Source organism: Drosophila nasuta, chromosome 3, assembly GCF_023558535.2.
Source record: "Drosophila nasuta strain 15112-1781.00 chromosome 3, ASM2355853v1, whole genome shotgun sequence".
Taxonomy (NCBI): domain Eukaryota; kingdom Metazoa; phylum Arthropoda; class Insecta; order Diptera; family Drosophilidae; genus Drosophila; species Drosophila nasuta.
This window is the reverse complement of record NC_083457.1, coordinates 33,020,118-33,036,016: the sequence shown is the minus strand read 5'-3', so window position 1 is coordinate 33,036,016 and position 15,899 is coordinate 33,020,118. Positions and strand designations below refer to the sequence as shown.

The window sequence follows — 15,899 nt, the reverse complement described above, 5'->3', positions numbered from 1 at the left end:
CATTTAGTTCATTAATTCAAATTTATCTAACTATTTAAAACTCCTACTTTTTTTTATATTTTTTAACGTTTCATATTTTTTCAGATCACACTGGAAATTGGTCTTTTGTGATTACAATATTAGTGACACATGGAATTATAATGTCTGTAGATGGATATAGTTTTGGGCTTAAGTCCGCAACTAGGATGAATTGTGAATATCAATTGGTTGACAATTATAAATGCAATGCCTACGTATCATGTTGTGATGCTGCAATCAAGGTCCAGTACTGTTCAGCGGATATGGTCTTCAATAGAAAACTACAGATTTGTGATACTCCCGAATCGGTGGAATGTAATGCCAGGCCAAGTGTTTTAAAAGCCAACCGGGAAACTAATCCATGTCTCAATCAAACACAAGGAGTCTCTTTTCCAAGTGAGATTGATTGCAATCAATACATTTTATGTTTGGGTAACGATCTATCTTATATTGCCAATTGTCCCGTGGGATCGTGGTACGATCCGAAGAATGGAAATTGTGGACCAAACGTTTCGCCAACAGCATGCCTTGAATCCCAAACAACCAGTACCACTTCCACAACAACACTCAGTCCAAACGAACTTTGTGTTGATGAAGAAATTGGAGTGTCATATCCATATCCACCCGATTGTCAAAAATATGTAGTGTGCTTGGGTAATGACCAAGGAGCTATAGTTAATTGCATTTACAACACCTGGTTTGATCCTCTAACTAGCAACTGTGGACCAAATGTATCGCCAACAGCATGTACCGAGGATATTAACACAGCAACATCGCCCACAAGCACAACCGAGCAGACAAGTACTTTAAGTCCTAGCACAGTGCAGTCTACTACTACAACTACGACCACCACAGAGTTGCCGCTTCCTGAAGATATTTGTGGTGGATTGAAAAATGGGGAATATGTGTCCTATCCCGACAACTGCAGCAAATATGTTGTGTGTGTGGAGCCAATTCCCTATGCATTTTACTGCACTCCCGGCTACTACTTCAGCGAGAATCTTCAGCAATGCGTGGATTGGGAGCTAAGTGACTGCCCAGCAACGCAGACGCCGGAATATACAACGCCAGGCTCTACTACACCTTCGATCTGCGAAAACAGCAATGGAGGCACCTTACCATATCCAGATAACTGTGCTTGGTTCATACAATGCATCAATGATAATGTCTACATGATGGGCGTCTGCAATAGCGCAGAGTATTACGATCCAGCAACTGGTAATTGTAGTGCCAGTGCATCGCCAGATGCCTGTCGTGAATATAACTCAACAACAACGTTAACAACACCGACCACAGTTCCACCAACAACAACAACCGAAACACAAACCACAGTTTCGCCAACGACTATTAGCCAAGCACCAACCACAGATACGCCAACAACAATTACCGAATCCACAACTCCGACAACAACCATAACAACTACTTTATCAACAACAACATCCACCACAATTCCTACTACAACTTCTACTACAACAACAACCACATCTGCTCCAATCGATCCCTGCGCGGATGTTCCTGTGGGAAAACTAGTGCCTTATCCGTATGACTGTACCAAATTCGTCAGATGCGATTACCCTAACCCAGTGATACTCGATTGTGTCGTGGGTCAAGAGTTCAGCGCCCAACTTGAACGCTGCATGGCTCCTTGGATTGCCAACTGCACAGCTATTGAACCATAACTATTTAAAAAACATAGTTAAAGATAACACTTAACATACACATATTTTATCTGCTTCACTTTATAATGAGAAACTTACTGCCCTTAATTAACAAATTTGTTTAAAAAAAAACCAAAGACCAACATAAATTTTTACAACATTAAATCAAGAATTTAACTTTTTTTGCAATTTCTATGCCAGTTTAAGACAAAAAAAATTGTAAAAAAATGCGTCCTTATTAAAATAAAAGTGAATTAAAAAACAATTACTAGACTTTTTTGATGCCTTTATTATGCAATTATTAAATGATCAATCAATGTAAGTAGTTAACAACCCACAGTACTTAAATCACACGATTGTGTATTACGATTCCAGAACAATCCCTCAGGGCAATAGAGCACAGTTGCAATGGGACCGCAGTAGATGAACTTGTGGCAATCTCCCGGATATGGCAGATAGTTGCCTTGGCCAGTATTGCTACAATAATATGCGGGATCAATCGGGACAGTCGATTCATTAGGGAAAGGTATCACAGTAGGTGGCGTAGCGGCAGTTGGCACAATTGCTGGAGTAATTGGGTTCCATGTTGGATATTGAGGAGTTGGCGCAGCGCAGCCCGCAAATTGTGGCAGATCGCAGCGTTGTGTCTGTGCATTCCAATGATAGTTAACGGGACAACGAAGAATTCGATTCTCATAGTAGAGATTACAGTCGCCTGGATAAGGACTGTACTGCTCAATTTCTTGGACTAGTGTTGGATACTCGTAGGTCTGTTCGCAATTCGAGTACTGTTTAAAGTCACAACGATAAGTTAGCTGACTCCAATAATAATTTTCAGGACACTGATGAGCATGGGCCAGACCTTTCAGACAAGTATAATACTTGCGACAATTATTCGGGTAGCTTAACATCACAAGGTGATTAGGATCATCGTAGGCCGGGCATTGCGACATCTGAATGGGTGGTTCAGCTTCGACACGCTGTTAAAAATAATGATATATAGATAAAGTAGTTATAAAACTGCTTTTACTCACGAATCCATAGATATTGCCATAGCTACAAGAGGCAAGTGCAACTACGAGCAGTAAAGTTGACCAGAAAAACTTCAGCACTGAAATGAATTAATTCTTAATATGATCAAATTTGCAATTTCAATTCACCTACTTATGATTCGATCAGTTCAGAGAAAATACTCCATGCTCTTAGTATTCTCATCGCCTTTTTATATCATTTCTTATCTATACCAAGCGTAAATGTGAAAACATAAATCGCATTGTCAAGTGCTATTAAAACATAAAATATACATTTTCAATGTCAGCTTATCGACTTCACAAGTCAAATACATAATTCCAAGAATTTTCAAAGATATCTATAAAATCTTTAAGCTGAATGTTTATTTAATACTTATATTGCTTTGATCTGTAATATGTTATCTTTATAAGTACTAACATAAATATTTGAATTATTCTTAAGTGAAAGGCATTATCTATAAATATGATTTATTTACGTTATTATGTTAAACGGAATTTTTCTTCCTGAGTCTTTATAAAACCTAACAACATTTCAGCATAATCTGCATTTGTGCTGCTTCCGCCAAGAGTGAGTTACTTTATATTATTAAATTTTAATAATAATATAAAATATAATATAATAATAACATCTATATTTTATAGTGTTTTTCAAAATATGTTTGATTGTATGCATTGCAATATATATTGTAAATTGCTCCTCTACACCGTTAAGTGATTCTACGTACTGGCCGTCTACTTCCACCCCGTTAATTGGTGCTAAGTACTCGCAGTATAACTCCATACCGTTAATTGGATCAACGTACTCGACTTATCCGTCCACACTGTTTAGTGGTTCTGCACCGAGTTATCCTTCCAAACCGATTAGTGAATCTACGTATTTGCCTTTTCCTGGCGACTGCAATCGTTATTACCAAAAAACAGTTTTAAGATGTCCATCCAATACTTACTGGAGTTCTACATTGCAGCGTTGTGATAATATAAATTATTCCAGCTGTTCATCAATAAACCCTGAACCACCATTCGACAATCGCCCCGAAGATGATCTGGTTAAACTATGTGCAAATCAATTAGGCATGTTCATACCATATCCAGGGGATTGCAGTCGATTTATACAATGTGATTACATTCCTTTTGTGAAAATCTGTCCTAAGCATCTTTATTGGAACTCCGAGCTTCTTACTTGCGACAAAATCTGTGTCTAACACAATGATTAATTGAATAACAAAAAGTGAATACTTAATAAACATGCTTTAAATAAAAGCTACTTTTTTTTACTTTTTCATTTCATCTTTTACAAAATAAACATAAAAAACTTATTATGTATTATATACTAAAGAAAAATCGCAATATATCAATGAAACTCTCTGCTTAAAAAACACTCAAGTTTTCACTCAAAAACTATTTAACTACTTTTTTCAATAATTGCATACTTTAAGGCTGACTGAAAATGTATTACGGAAAGTTAAGCATTAAACTTCCACTTGATTAGTAGTTACAATTACGTAGGTTTCCAATTACGTCTACATTTTAATTGAAAATTTATCATTAAACAAATTTATTCTCAAGATAAGATAAATATATTGGCATCTTGCATGTTTTATGCTAATTAGATTTCGATAAAAACTCCGATGCATTTTTAAATGATATAAATAAGAGACGAGGCAACTATTACTTTAGTTCCGACATTTCGCTGGTTCAAAGAGCAGAATGAAATGTGCGTTTTGTAAAAGAAATTTAATTCAACTGAAATATATGAAGTGCAATTTAAAGATACTTCTCTATATATTACAGTGGTCTTCAGTCTGATAATATGCCTGGAGTTAATACTGCTGGTTACGGCCTTAAGTGCCAAGCGACGATGTGTTGTACCAAGTCCCACGACCGTATCACCCACAACGGAAAAAACGGATAAGCCAACGACTGAAAGCCCGCCAACGATACCCACAGACCCAACAAGCCCAACTGATTCTCCACACCCAACCGATTCTCCAAGCCCTACGGATTCCCCCAATCCAACTGACACTCCTCCTAGTCCAACGGATTCTCCAAACCCCACAGATTCTCCTCCAAGTCCAACCGATTCTCCAAACCCAACAGACTCTCCCAACCCAACTGATTCTCCAAACACAACGGATTCTCCAAACCCGACGGATTCTCCAAGCCCGACGGATTCTCCAAGCCCGACCGATTCTCCAAACCCGACGGATTCTCCTAACCCAACTGATTCTCCAAACCCGACGGATTCCCCCAATCCAACTGACACTCCTCCTAGTCCAACGGATTCTCCAAACCCCACAGATTCTTCTCCAAGTCCAACCGATTCTCCAAACCCAACAGACTCTCCCAACCCAACTGATTCGCCGCCAAGCCCAACTGATTCTCCAAACACAACGGATTCTCCAAACCCAACGGATTCCCCAAGCCCAACTGATTCTCCTCCAAGTCCAACGGATTCGCCAAACCCAACAGATTCTCCTCCAAGTCCTACCGATTCTCCAAACCCAACAGACTCTCCCAACCCAACTAATTCGCCTCCAAGCCCAACCGATTCCCCAAGCACAACGGATTATCCAAACCCGACGGATTCCCCTAACTCAACTGATTCTCCAAACTCAACGAATTCCCCAAACCCAACTGATTCTTCTCCAAGTCCAACGGATTCGCCAAACCCTACAGATTCTACTCCAAGTCCAACAGATTCTCCAAACCCCACAGATTCTCCTCCAAGTCCAACCGATTCTCCAAACCCAACCGATTCTCCAAACCCAACTGATTCTCCCCCAAGCCCAACTGATTCTCCTAACCCAACAGATTCTCCAATCTCGACGGATTCCCCAAACCCAACTGATTCTCCAAACACAACAGATTCCCCAAATACAACAGATTCCCCAAACCCAACTGATTCTCCTCCAAGTCCAACCGATTCTCCAAACCCCACAGATTCTCCTCCAAATCCTACGGATTCTACAAACCCTACGGATACTCCAAACCCGACGGATTCCTCGAATCCAACTGGCTCTACTTCAAGTCCCACAGATTCTCCAAGTCCAACAGATTCTCCTCCAAGCCCAACTGATGCTCCTAACCCAACTGATTCTCCTCCAAGTCCTACGGATTCTACAAGCCCTACAGATTCTTCAAGCTCGACGGATTCCCCCAACCCAACTGACCCTACTTCAAGTCCAACCGATTCTCCTCCAAGTCCAACGGATTCTCCAAGCCCCACAGATTCTCCAAGCCCAACTGATGCTCCAAACACAACAGACTCAACCAACCCAACTGATTCTCCACCAAGTCCAACGGATTCTCCAAGCCCAACTGATTCTCCAATCCCAACGGACTCTCCCAGCCCAACGAATTCTCCAAGCCCAACTGGTTCTCCAAGTCCAACGGACTCTCCCAGCCCAACTGATTCTCCAAGTCCAACGGACTCTCCCAGCCCAACGAATTCTCCAAGCCCAACTGATTCTCCAAGTCCAACGGACTCTCCCAGCCCAACTGATTCTCCAAATCCAACGGACTCTCCTAGCCCAACGAATTCTCCAAGCCCAACTGATTCACCAAGTCCAACGGGCTCTCCCAGCCCAACTGATTCTCCAAGTCCAACGGACTCTCCCAGCTCAACTGATTCCCCTTCAAATCCTACCGAATCTCCAGTGAACAGTGATGTCACTACGGGAACAACTCTTTCCACAACATCAACTACGGAAGTTTACGTTGATGCAGACACTATGTGCAAGAACCATCCTGGCGTGGAGTATTTGCCCTATCCCTATGATTGTCGTCAGTTCATCAACTGCGAAGATGACAAGGGTTATATAAAAACTTGTCCATCAGATCTCCTTTGGGATTCTAAGGACAATAGTTGTGGCACTACTTGTGCCTGAAGAATTCCGAATTGAACTAAGGCCAGGAATTAATTTAAAGTTTGTTGTTATTAAAAGCTTAGTTGAGCGAAAAATAAAAAAAAAATGTTGCATACCATAATATTGTACTTTATACTTCTAGGGAAAGATTCTATATTTTATTATAAAACTTAAAAACAATAAGTACGCCAAGTGCAAAATCTTTTTTATTTGGAGATGTGATTACTTTTAGCAACATCAATACAACGAGATACGGCCATGTGATGTGGTAATGTGCAATTGATCTTCAATTTACAACTTTTATCACGCAATACTATGAATATTATCATGAATGCACTTGACATTCAGTGTCGCACTCATTCATAATTGGTGCAAATACAACTTAATGGGTGCGTCTCAAAATATTCGTTGCCAGATTTTTGTCTTCCCGGAATTCATGCAAAAGCGCACAACTCAATTAAAAAAGCATGTCAAACATTAAAATGGTCTGATAACTAACAGCGAATCGATCGATGCTGAGACTGATAAGCACAATCTAATGTTAGCATCGTTTTATGCCTAGGTAAACAAATGTATAAAAAGCCTGTGATATTTCGCTAAAATCGCGGAGTACAACTATAGCAATAGCCGTGGAATATTAGAGCACGCACAGAAATGAAAGGTCAGCCAAAGGAACATCTATAAGTATCATTTTTATCTTAAACCTACTTACATTACAGTTACTCTGCTTGCTGTGGCTATAGTCACCGCATTGGCATCCCTAACCGGAGCCGCCGATCCTGAATGCATCTATCGCAAAATCCGTGGCCTAGCATCACATTGGCCCAATCCCACCGATTGTGCTAGTTACTACCGCTGCTCCAACAAAAATGTTGCCAAGGCCATAACCTGTCCTGTTGGCAAGGAATACAATCCTAAGACTGGCAAATGCGCCACAGCCGGACGTGGTCTCTGCAAACTCTCCCTGGCCGCACCGTTGGCTGAGGTAAGTTAAGGACTAAGTATGAGAAAGGATTCATTTGGTTATTTGTAATTTTGTGCTCCAGGTGACCAATGTCTGTGCCGATGAGGTGAATGGCGCCTATCTGCCCAATGCTGACTACTGTAGCCAGTTCTATGTCTGCAACCAGCAGTTGGCCTATCCTCAATACTGTGATTCTGGCAGCTACTTCAACACCACGCTCGCCGCTTGCTGGCCCGATACCGATACAGTCTGCTGGCAAAATATTTGCATCGATCACCCCGATGGCACAGTGGAGCCCAGCACCACCGCCTGTGCCCACTACTATCTCTGCAATGATCAGGAGGCCACCGTGCAGAGCTGTGACAGCGGTTCGTACTTTGATGTTACATTGGCAGAGTGTGTCACCGATGAGGGTAATACCCATTGCTGGGAGAACTTTTGCATTGACAAGCCCGATGGCTCAGCTGTGGCTGACAATGACGATTGTCAGATCTTTTATATTTGCAACAAGGAAACGGCTACAAAACAATATTGCTCTGATGGCTCGTACTTTGATATTTCCGGTCCGAACTGTGTTCCTGGCACTTGTCCTGACAAGAATACAACTACAACGACGCCTGAAACACCCACAACGGAAACACCGTCAACAGGCTGCAATTGTGAAGGCGATATACCCAATGGCGAGCTGACACCCAACGAGGACAACTGCCGTCTGTACTATGCCTGCAAGGATGGCGTGTTGCTGCCAGGCGATTGCCTGAGGGGTAATTACTTCAATAAGGTTTTGAACGTTTGCATGCCCGTGGAGGGTGATGAGTGCCCAGAGAGCTGGTTGCCCGACTGCGAGGAAGGCGATGTGGCTGTCGATGCTCAGAACTGTAACAAGTATTATGTTTGCGAGGATGGCGTTTGGGAATCTCAAACCTGCGACACTGGCTATTACTTCCAGCCGGACTGTGGCAGCTGTGTGGAAGATACGGAACATGTGTGCCCGCAATGCGAAAGCACTGAAACCACAACGCAATCTACAGTGATCCCGTCAAGTGAACCCATTCCCACAACGGTGACATTCGAGTGCAACGCAAGTGATCCTACGCACCAGGCAGAAAACTGCTACACGTACTTTGCTTGCATTGCCGGCAGCTGGAGAGAAGAGTCCTGCCTGCCTGATACTTACTTCAATGTTACGCTCAAGGCTTGCGTCGCGGACGTAGACAACAAGAATTGTCCTGAGAACAGGATGATGAAGGGATTGCGCAGCAAGCGGAGCGTGGAGGAAGAGCTTAACAACTGCACTTGTCCCGGCGACATTGCTGAAGGCAGTATTGTGCCACATCCCACTGACTGCGACAAGTATCAAATCTGTGTGGATCAACAGCTCGTCGATGGCAGTTGTGGTCCTGGCAACGTCTTTAGCAGCTGTGATGGCGTCTGTGTGCCCGATGCTGATGGCACTTGCTGGCCGTGTGCCAACAAACCCAACGGTTATCTCATCACCAATCCTTCTGACTGCACTTCCTATTTCACCTGCTCCAACGGTGCTGCTATCGAAACAACTTGCCCATCTGGTGAATGGTTCACGGGCGATGCATGTGAGATCGATGTAACTGGAGTATGCATCAATCCCTGCACCTGTGGCACCGGAAACGTTGCCCATCCCATCTGCAATAAATACTATCAGTGCACTGATGGTGTCCCACAGGTGGTCGACTGTCCCGCCAAGCAGGCCTACGATACTGCCACACAAAAATGCTCGACCACAGTATCTTGCAATGCAACACTTTGTGCTGATGCCGTTGATGGTACTGTTTATCCCATTGCTGGCGAAGATACCAAGTTCTACATATGCTTGAATAATGAAGCTACGATACATACGTGTCCCGCAAACACTGCTCTGGATCCTACGTATTTGATATGTCTGCCTGTGCCCAGCGTAAGCTATCTTTCAGTAAGCTCACTGGCTGCTTTACTTACTATTTTACTTGACTTTCAGTGCGCTTGTGATCAGACGCAGTGCACCTCGAGCTCGCTAGATGAGGCTTATCCTTCCCTGAACAATGACAATTCTACCTTCTGTCTGTGCGAGGAAGATGGTGGCTACTTGCGTAACTGCCCCGAGGGCTATTACTTTGATGCTGACGTAGCTATTTGCACCTTCGTAAGGCTTTCTATTTAATCCTCATTCCAATTGATTACAGTTTTTGTGTATATTTATTTGCAGACGGGTCCTTGTGATCCTCAGGGCTGCGTCGATGAACCCGAATACTCCCCCCTGGTCAACTACGATGATCCCAACAGCTTTTGTCTGTGCCGCGCTGGCGAACCAGTTCCTGTGCCCTGTCCCATTGGCTACACCTTCAGCAGCTCTTTGCTCATTTGCATTCCAGCTGTAATTCCCGATGTAAGTAGACAATCAACTCCAAAAATTGAGAATTGAGGTGCAAAGATTTTGTAGTATAAATTAAATTTCTTATTACAATTAAGTTTTTTCCCAACTGGAAAAAAATCTCCCTTTTTGTGAAATTAAAAAAAAAATCTTTAAATTATTTAGATCACGAATAGGACAGACATTTAAACTATTATAATGCTTATCAAATGCTTTTTGCAATTTAATTTCCAGCCCCGATGCTGTCGCGACTATTGCATTGGCAAGGAGGACGATCTGACTTTCCCTGCTCTGGACACAGATACTGGTTTCTGTCTGTGCGTGGATGAGGTGGCCTCGTATAAGGATTGCCCAGCGAACAAGACATATGATGCCGACTTGGGCATCTGCCTCACTTCCTATGTAACAAAGACAACACAGTATATTTTGTTGTAACAGTTAATAAGCAATTTCTAATGAACTTTTAGCCTGATGTGGAATGCGAGTGCAATCAGTGTGATGCCACACTTTGCAACACACTGGAAGAAAATGATACCTTTGGCGTACCGGGAGATACCAGTGGCTTCTGCTATTGCAAGGATTATTGTGCAGTGTACGAGAAATGTCCGGATGGCAAAGAATTCGATGATGAACTATTGATTTGTTTGGAACCTACGGTACGACTTAAAAGAGTTTAACAAACTGGGAACAGTTTTATGATATACTACCGGCTATTCTTTGTAGGGTCCCGTTGTCTGCGACGAGTCACAATGCGACTTACTGGAGGAATATGAAACGTATCCGGCAGATAATGGCACCGATGGCTTCTGCTACTGCATGGACGGTCTACCAATTTACAGACCTTGCCCAGATGGCAAGGAGTACGACATAACTTATGGCATATGCCTTGATGTATTGGTGAGTTCAACAATGATACAAGCAAAACTGTAGAAAAAACTTTAATAATCACGATATCCTCAAAAAGGTGCCAAGTTGTGACTGCGACCAGGACAAATGCAGCTGCCTTGCTGAGTTTGAGCCTTACCCCTCCAACAACGATGACGACACCAGTTTCTGCTACTGCAAGGGTGGCATCGGCATCTTGGACAACTGTCCAGTCGGCAAGGTCTTTGATGCCGAAGAGGGCATTTGCATTCTTCAAGCAGTAAGCACTTAAACGCGCGTATACTTTAATTATGTAATATTTAATAATATATTTTTATTCAGGCTTCTGAATGCGTCTGTGAAGCAAACAAATGTGCCAGTCTTCCGGACGATACCGTGTTTGCGGCACTAAACACCACGTTTGGTTTCTGTCTGTGTCTCCAGGGTGTCAACATCTATGAACCTTGTCCCGATGGCAAGGAATTTGATGTCACCTTTGAGATTTGTCTGCCATCAGCCAAAGCCCTCAATCAAGACATCTCCTGCGATGTGAATCAATGCCGCAGCTTAGTGGAATTCGCCACTTTTGCTGCCGCTGACACTGAGTATGGCTATTGCTTCTGCGAGTCCAATGATAGTGTCACCTACAAGACCTGCTCCAACGGTCACATGTACGATGCCAGCCTTGGCGTCTGTTTGGTCGATGCCTGCGATGCCATGCAGTGTCGCTCCCGCATTCCATTCGAGGCATTTGCAGCCAAGAACACCACCAGAGGTTTCTGTGCCTGCGATATTACACCCATCTATTACCACTGCTCGGCTGGACATGTCTTCGATGATGTTCTGGGTGTTTGCGTGGATGAAATGACTGCCACGGTGGCTGCCTGTGATCCTCGCGAGTGCCGCAATCGCGTGCAGTTCGAGCCCTTCGCTGCCAAGAACGACACCGTGGGCTTCTGCTCCTGCGATGGCAAGGAAGAGATTGTCACCTACCACAGATGCGTGGAGGGCAAGCTGTTCGATCGCAAGCTAGAAATGTGCCTGAGCAGCGAACATAGTGTGCAGAAGAGATCCGTTGAGCCGGAGGAAAAAGTAAGATCGATTTCACTGCTAAAGCGTTTCTTCCAGAAACTAGTCTAAGCCATGTACACTGTAAACGACCCACCCACGACCTACGACTTCGTTCAATGACCTGCACCCTGTAGACCTACTTACCTATCTACTCTACTACATATATACATCTATCTATCCTACTTATCTAATCGTTTATACTTATGCTTGTTATTTGTCTGTAGTTGTTATGTGAGATATTATGAGAAATTCCGCTTGCTCCAAATATATACTATACTGTTTACTTACTCAAATCTGCGATCTTTTATTTCAATTCATTTCCAACATTAATGTTTAATCATTTATATTGCACTTGTTTTTTTTTAAATTCCATAGACAAAAAACTCTTTCACTTCATTTAAAGAGTAGAATAATTATTTGTCTAATTAAAATCAAAATGTTTGTTGCAAAAATTAATGACCTCAAGCTGAAGTTCATATCATAGCTTCATCAATTTTATCTTCCTTCTGATATATAAGTAAACTGTGACAGTGAAAACTGAGTGTCTCTGCTAGTCAGACTCTAGATTTGTCATATATCCATGAAATTCGATTAAATTCATAACAATTTCTTGTGTTTCTTCGATTTTGTAAACCAAATACGAAATCTGCGTCTTAAAAGTTAAAGTCATGAAGTCTACATTTGTCTTAACTATTTTCTCCTTAATCACATTATAAATTCTATCATTTCTAAAATATTAAATTCATGAGCAGACGTTTTTTTAAAGCTAAAGCTAAAGACGTATAATATCATAGCAAGAACAACAAAACAACAGACCTAATTGAAGCTAAATTATATTATTATAAACTCTTCTAATTCAGATTTGTGTTAAATTTTTCTTCTTTACAGTTCGCCTGCGAAGTAAATGAGAAACGTTCGCTGCCCTCAAACTGTTCCCAGTACGAGATCTGCGTGGATGGCAATTGGCGACGTCGCACTTGCTCTGACGAACGCTACTACAACCCGGAGCAACAGCGTTGTCTAGAACCCCGTGACGACATGGTTTGCAACTATGCTCGAGTGCCTGGACTGCCTGTGTGTGATTTGCGTAGTGAATCTGAATCCATTCCCAGTCGAAGTGGGAAGAGTAGCTGCCTGCAGTACTTCCGCTGCAATGCTGGCAGATGGCGCCTGCGCAGCTGTCCACGCCGTCATTACTACGCCACGCATGTGAACACTTGCCTGCCCATGCCCGTCTACGAGGGCGACGACTTTTGTGGCTGGCTCAATCGAACTGCAATCTCCACAAGCTGTCGACATCTTGCAGTGCGTCCTGCTGCAGGCAGTTGCTCCACGTTTTTGATGTGCACCGAGAACGAATGGTGGCTGCAATCATGTCCACTGGGCATGTACTTCAGTCGGCAGCACAACTACTGTCTGCCCAACGATGCCAATCAATGTGAGCTGTCTCGCAATGCAACCTGCTTGGAGGATGGTCAGCGACGCGGCATCGCTGGCAGCTGTCGCTCGTTTGAGTTGTGTGTGGCAGGCAAATGGCTGAGCGGCACTTGCCACAGCTGGGAACAGTTTGAACCGCAACTGGGCTGCATGCCAAGCGATGGCAGCTGCCAGGGCAATGGCCTACGACGCGCCTGCAATCCCGGCGAGCTGCGAGCGATGCCCGTCAATTGTAGTCAGTTGTTTTACTACTGTGTGGCCGATGAGTGGCAAGTAGTTAGTTGCTTGCGTGGTCAAAGCTTTGACGTTGAATTGGGCAAATGTCAATCGCAGGACAAGTGTCAGCTGCAGGTAAAGGAAAAGGATTACTCGACGAACAACTGTGTGGGTCAGTCTGATGGCACGAGTGTGCCGCATCCCGATGACTGCACTCGCTTCTACATCTGTCTGCAACAGCAACCGGCGCTGCAACAAAACTGCGCCAACGGCAGCTTTTTCGATGCCGCTCGCAGCTATTGTCGCCCCAACGATGGCAGCTGCCGGCAGCTCGCCACGATTTGCAGTAACAAAACAAACGGCGCATTGATACCACATCTGCAGAATTGTCGCGCCTACTACAACTGCTCCAATACAACGACGCAGCTGCTCTACTGCCCCAAGGGACAATACTTCGATGGCGCACAGCTGCAATGCCGCCTTGATCTGGGACAGTGCAAGCAGCAACCGATGTCCGACTCGGAGACGAGCTTGGGTCTCTGCACTGGACTGCAACATGGCGCCCAGCTGCCGCACAAGCTCTACTGCAATCTCTACTATGTTTGCGTGCGTGGCTTGGCCATCTCGGTGCAATGCGAAGAGCAGCAACGCTTCAATGCCACGCTGGGCAGCTGTGTCAAACAGCTCGAGTCGGAAGTGGAGTGCCTGCATGGCCAGCTAGATGACAAGTTAAACAGCAGCGCCGTCTACAGCTGCGATACTCTGCAGGATGGCAGCTATGTGCCTGACTATCGTGACTGCACCAAGTATTACATTTGTGCTGGCGGTATTGCTTTGAGCCAACACTGCGCGCTGGGCTCGTACTTTGATGCCGAGCAACTGCTTTGTCTGCCTGCCGATGGCGTTTGTCCTTATGTGCCTGACTCTAACTCCAACAGCGAGCGACAGCAGCCGCCGAATCCGCTGATCTGCGAGGGTAAACATGGCTTCATTATGCCGGACACATCGAATTGCAACAATTTCTTTATTTGCATTGCGAATAAATTGCGCTGCGATCGCTGCTATAGCGGCTACTTTTTCAATGCCACACTGCAACAGTGTCAGCCCATTGAAGTCACCTTGGAAGAGGACAAGGATGTGCAGCTAGAGCTAAAGTCAGCGTTAATTACAGAGCAGGAGCTGCCCGTGAAGGAGTCGCATTCTTGGGACCAATGCAACGATGCACCCACAGATTTTGTGCAGCTCTGCGAATATATTGGCGAAGGTTCATCCATTGCGGAGCCGGGAGATTGTCGTCGCTACATCAGTTGTGAGGAGAATGAACCCAGCTCACAGCGTTGTCGCAATGGCGAGAGCTATGACAGTTTGCTTGGCATCTGTCGTCAAAATGATGGCACCTGTTTGATGGAGAACGGCGAACGTGTTGGCGTCTGCAATGGCAAGCATGGACAGCTGGCCAGAGACTCGCAAAATTGCCGTGGCTACTTTGTTTGTGTGCATGGCCAGAAGATCGAGGCAGAGTGCGAGCCGGGTCACTATTTCAACAGGGTCACCAACACTTGCCAGCTGGATGTGCTGCAGCAATGCAACGGCAATACCAACGAGGTGGCAAAGCCCAAGATCGATGAGCCATCGATTTGATCTTTCAACTATTTATACTGCAATCTAAAGTAATCACGCTTGGGGAATTCTTTAACTTAACTACTTAATTGGTGATGGTCTAAATAAAAACATTTTTTTAATGGTGATGGATAAAATAAAAATATTACAAAAAAATACTTAGAATTATAAGCAGTTGAATTTAAAATGTTAACTAAATTCTTGATGTTAGTCTCAATTAAACATTTTAATGGTGATGGATACAATAAAGATATAAAATACTCAAAAATATTAATAATTTAATTTAAAGTTGGATTTACTTCCCCAGACTTTTACGGAATGATCAGTGAAAAATTCTAATTTTTAAATTTTAAAGTTTTATTTCTGACGTTGATCGTGCCGACCAATATAAAGAAGGTTAACTGCTTGCTAGAGAGAGCAAGCAGCTCAAGCGATTAACAGAGTTAAGCATGCTAACAGCACTAAGCTTATTAACCGAGACAGTCATGGTAATAACACGAAGCTGTTAACAGAGCCAAGCCCGTGTGCTATTTAAGAAGTTACTGATGAGAGAACTTGGGATAATTTAAGTTCAAAGTGATAAGCCAACAGACGTTAGACTACAGTGCATTTACTTCAACCTCTCAGATACGTCGAAGCTAACTTGAGGTAAAGTAAAATTAAATATGTTGAAAAATGGGAGCAATCCTTTGACCAGGAACAGTTTTGGTAGACCACCCCAATATAGAAAAATTAAACGGTTGCAAACATACGCCAACGTTTCTGTTT

The 15,899-nt window shown here is 43.6% G+C and overlaps 5 protein-coding genes across 5 annotated transcripts; 4 read left to right on the top strand and 1 right to left on the bottom strand.

The window, feature by feature from the left end:
* The first annotated feature begins 281 nt into the window (after positions 1–281).
* On the top strand, positions 282–1,697 carry LOC132788173 (mucin-2). The gene has a single exon (XM_060795504.1). It carries the CDS (start codon positions 282–284, stop codon positions 1,695–1,697), a length of 1,416 nt encoding a protein of 471 aa, XP_060651487.1.
* A 242-nt stretch (positions 1,698–1,939) lies between these two features.
* On the bottom strand, positions 1,940–2,854 carry LOC132788673 (peritrophin-1). The gene is made up of 3 exons (XM_060796190.1): positions 2,841–2,854; positions 2,711–2,787; positions 1,940–2,656 (listed from the first exon to the last, which is right to left on the bottom strand). Coding segments are annotated over exons 1-3 (732 nt in total). The 5' UTR covers positions 2,842–2,854; the 3' UTR covers positions 1,940–2,002.
* Positions 2,855–3,456: 602 nt separating this feature from the next.
* LOC132788172 (uncharacterized) lies at positions 3,457–3,967 on the top strand (the record flags this gene model as incomplete). The annotated part of the gene is made up of 1 exon (XM_060795503.1): positions 3,457–3,967. A coding segment is annotated over one exon (453 nt), but the record flags the coding sequence as incomplete, so codon positions are not given.
* Positions 3,968–4,354: 387 nt separating this feature from the next.
* LOC132788671 (cell surface glycoprotein 1-like) lies at positions 4,355–6,694 on the top strand. The gene is made up of 2 exons (XM_060796188.1): positions 4,355–4,421; positions 4,499–6,694. Exons 1-2 carry the CDS (start codon positions 4,415–4,417, stop codon positions 6,592–6,594), a joined length of 2,103 nt encoding a protein of 700 aa, XP_060652171.1. The 5' UTR covers positions 4,355–4,414; the 3' UTR covers positions 6,595–6,694.
* Positions 6,695–7,176: 482 nt separating this feature from the next.
* Positions 7,177–15,216, top strand: LOC132788675 (uncharacterized). The gene is made up of 11 exons (XM_060796192.1): positions 7,177–7,234; positions 7,293–7,558; positions 7,620–9,470; positions 9,531–9,695; positions 9,759–9,938; positions 10,158–10,325; positions 10,391–10,579; positions 10,647–10,820; positions 10,888–11,067; positions 11,130–11,879; positions 12,747–15,216. The coding sequence occupies exons 1-11, from the start codon at positions 7,228–7,230 to the stop codon at positions 15,150–15,152; spliced, it is 6,336 nt and encodes a 2,111-aa protein (XP_060652175.1). The 5' UTR covers positions 7,177–7,227; the 3' UTR covers positions 15,153–15,216.
* The last annotated feature ends 683 nt before the right edge of the window (positions 15,217–15,899 follow it).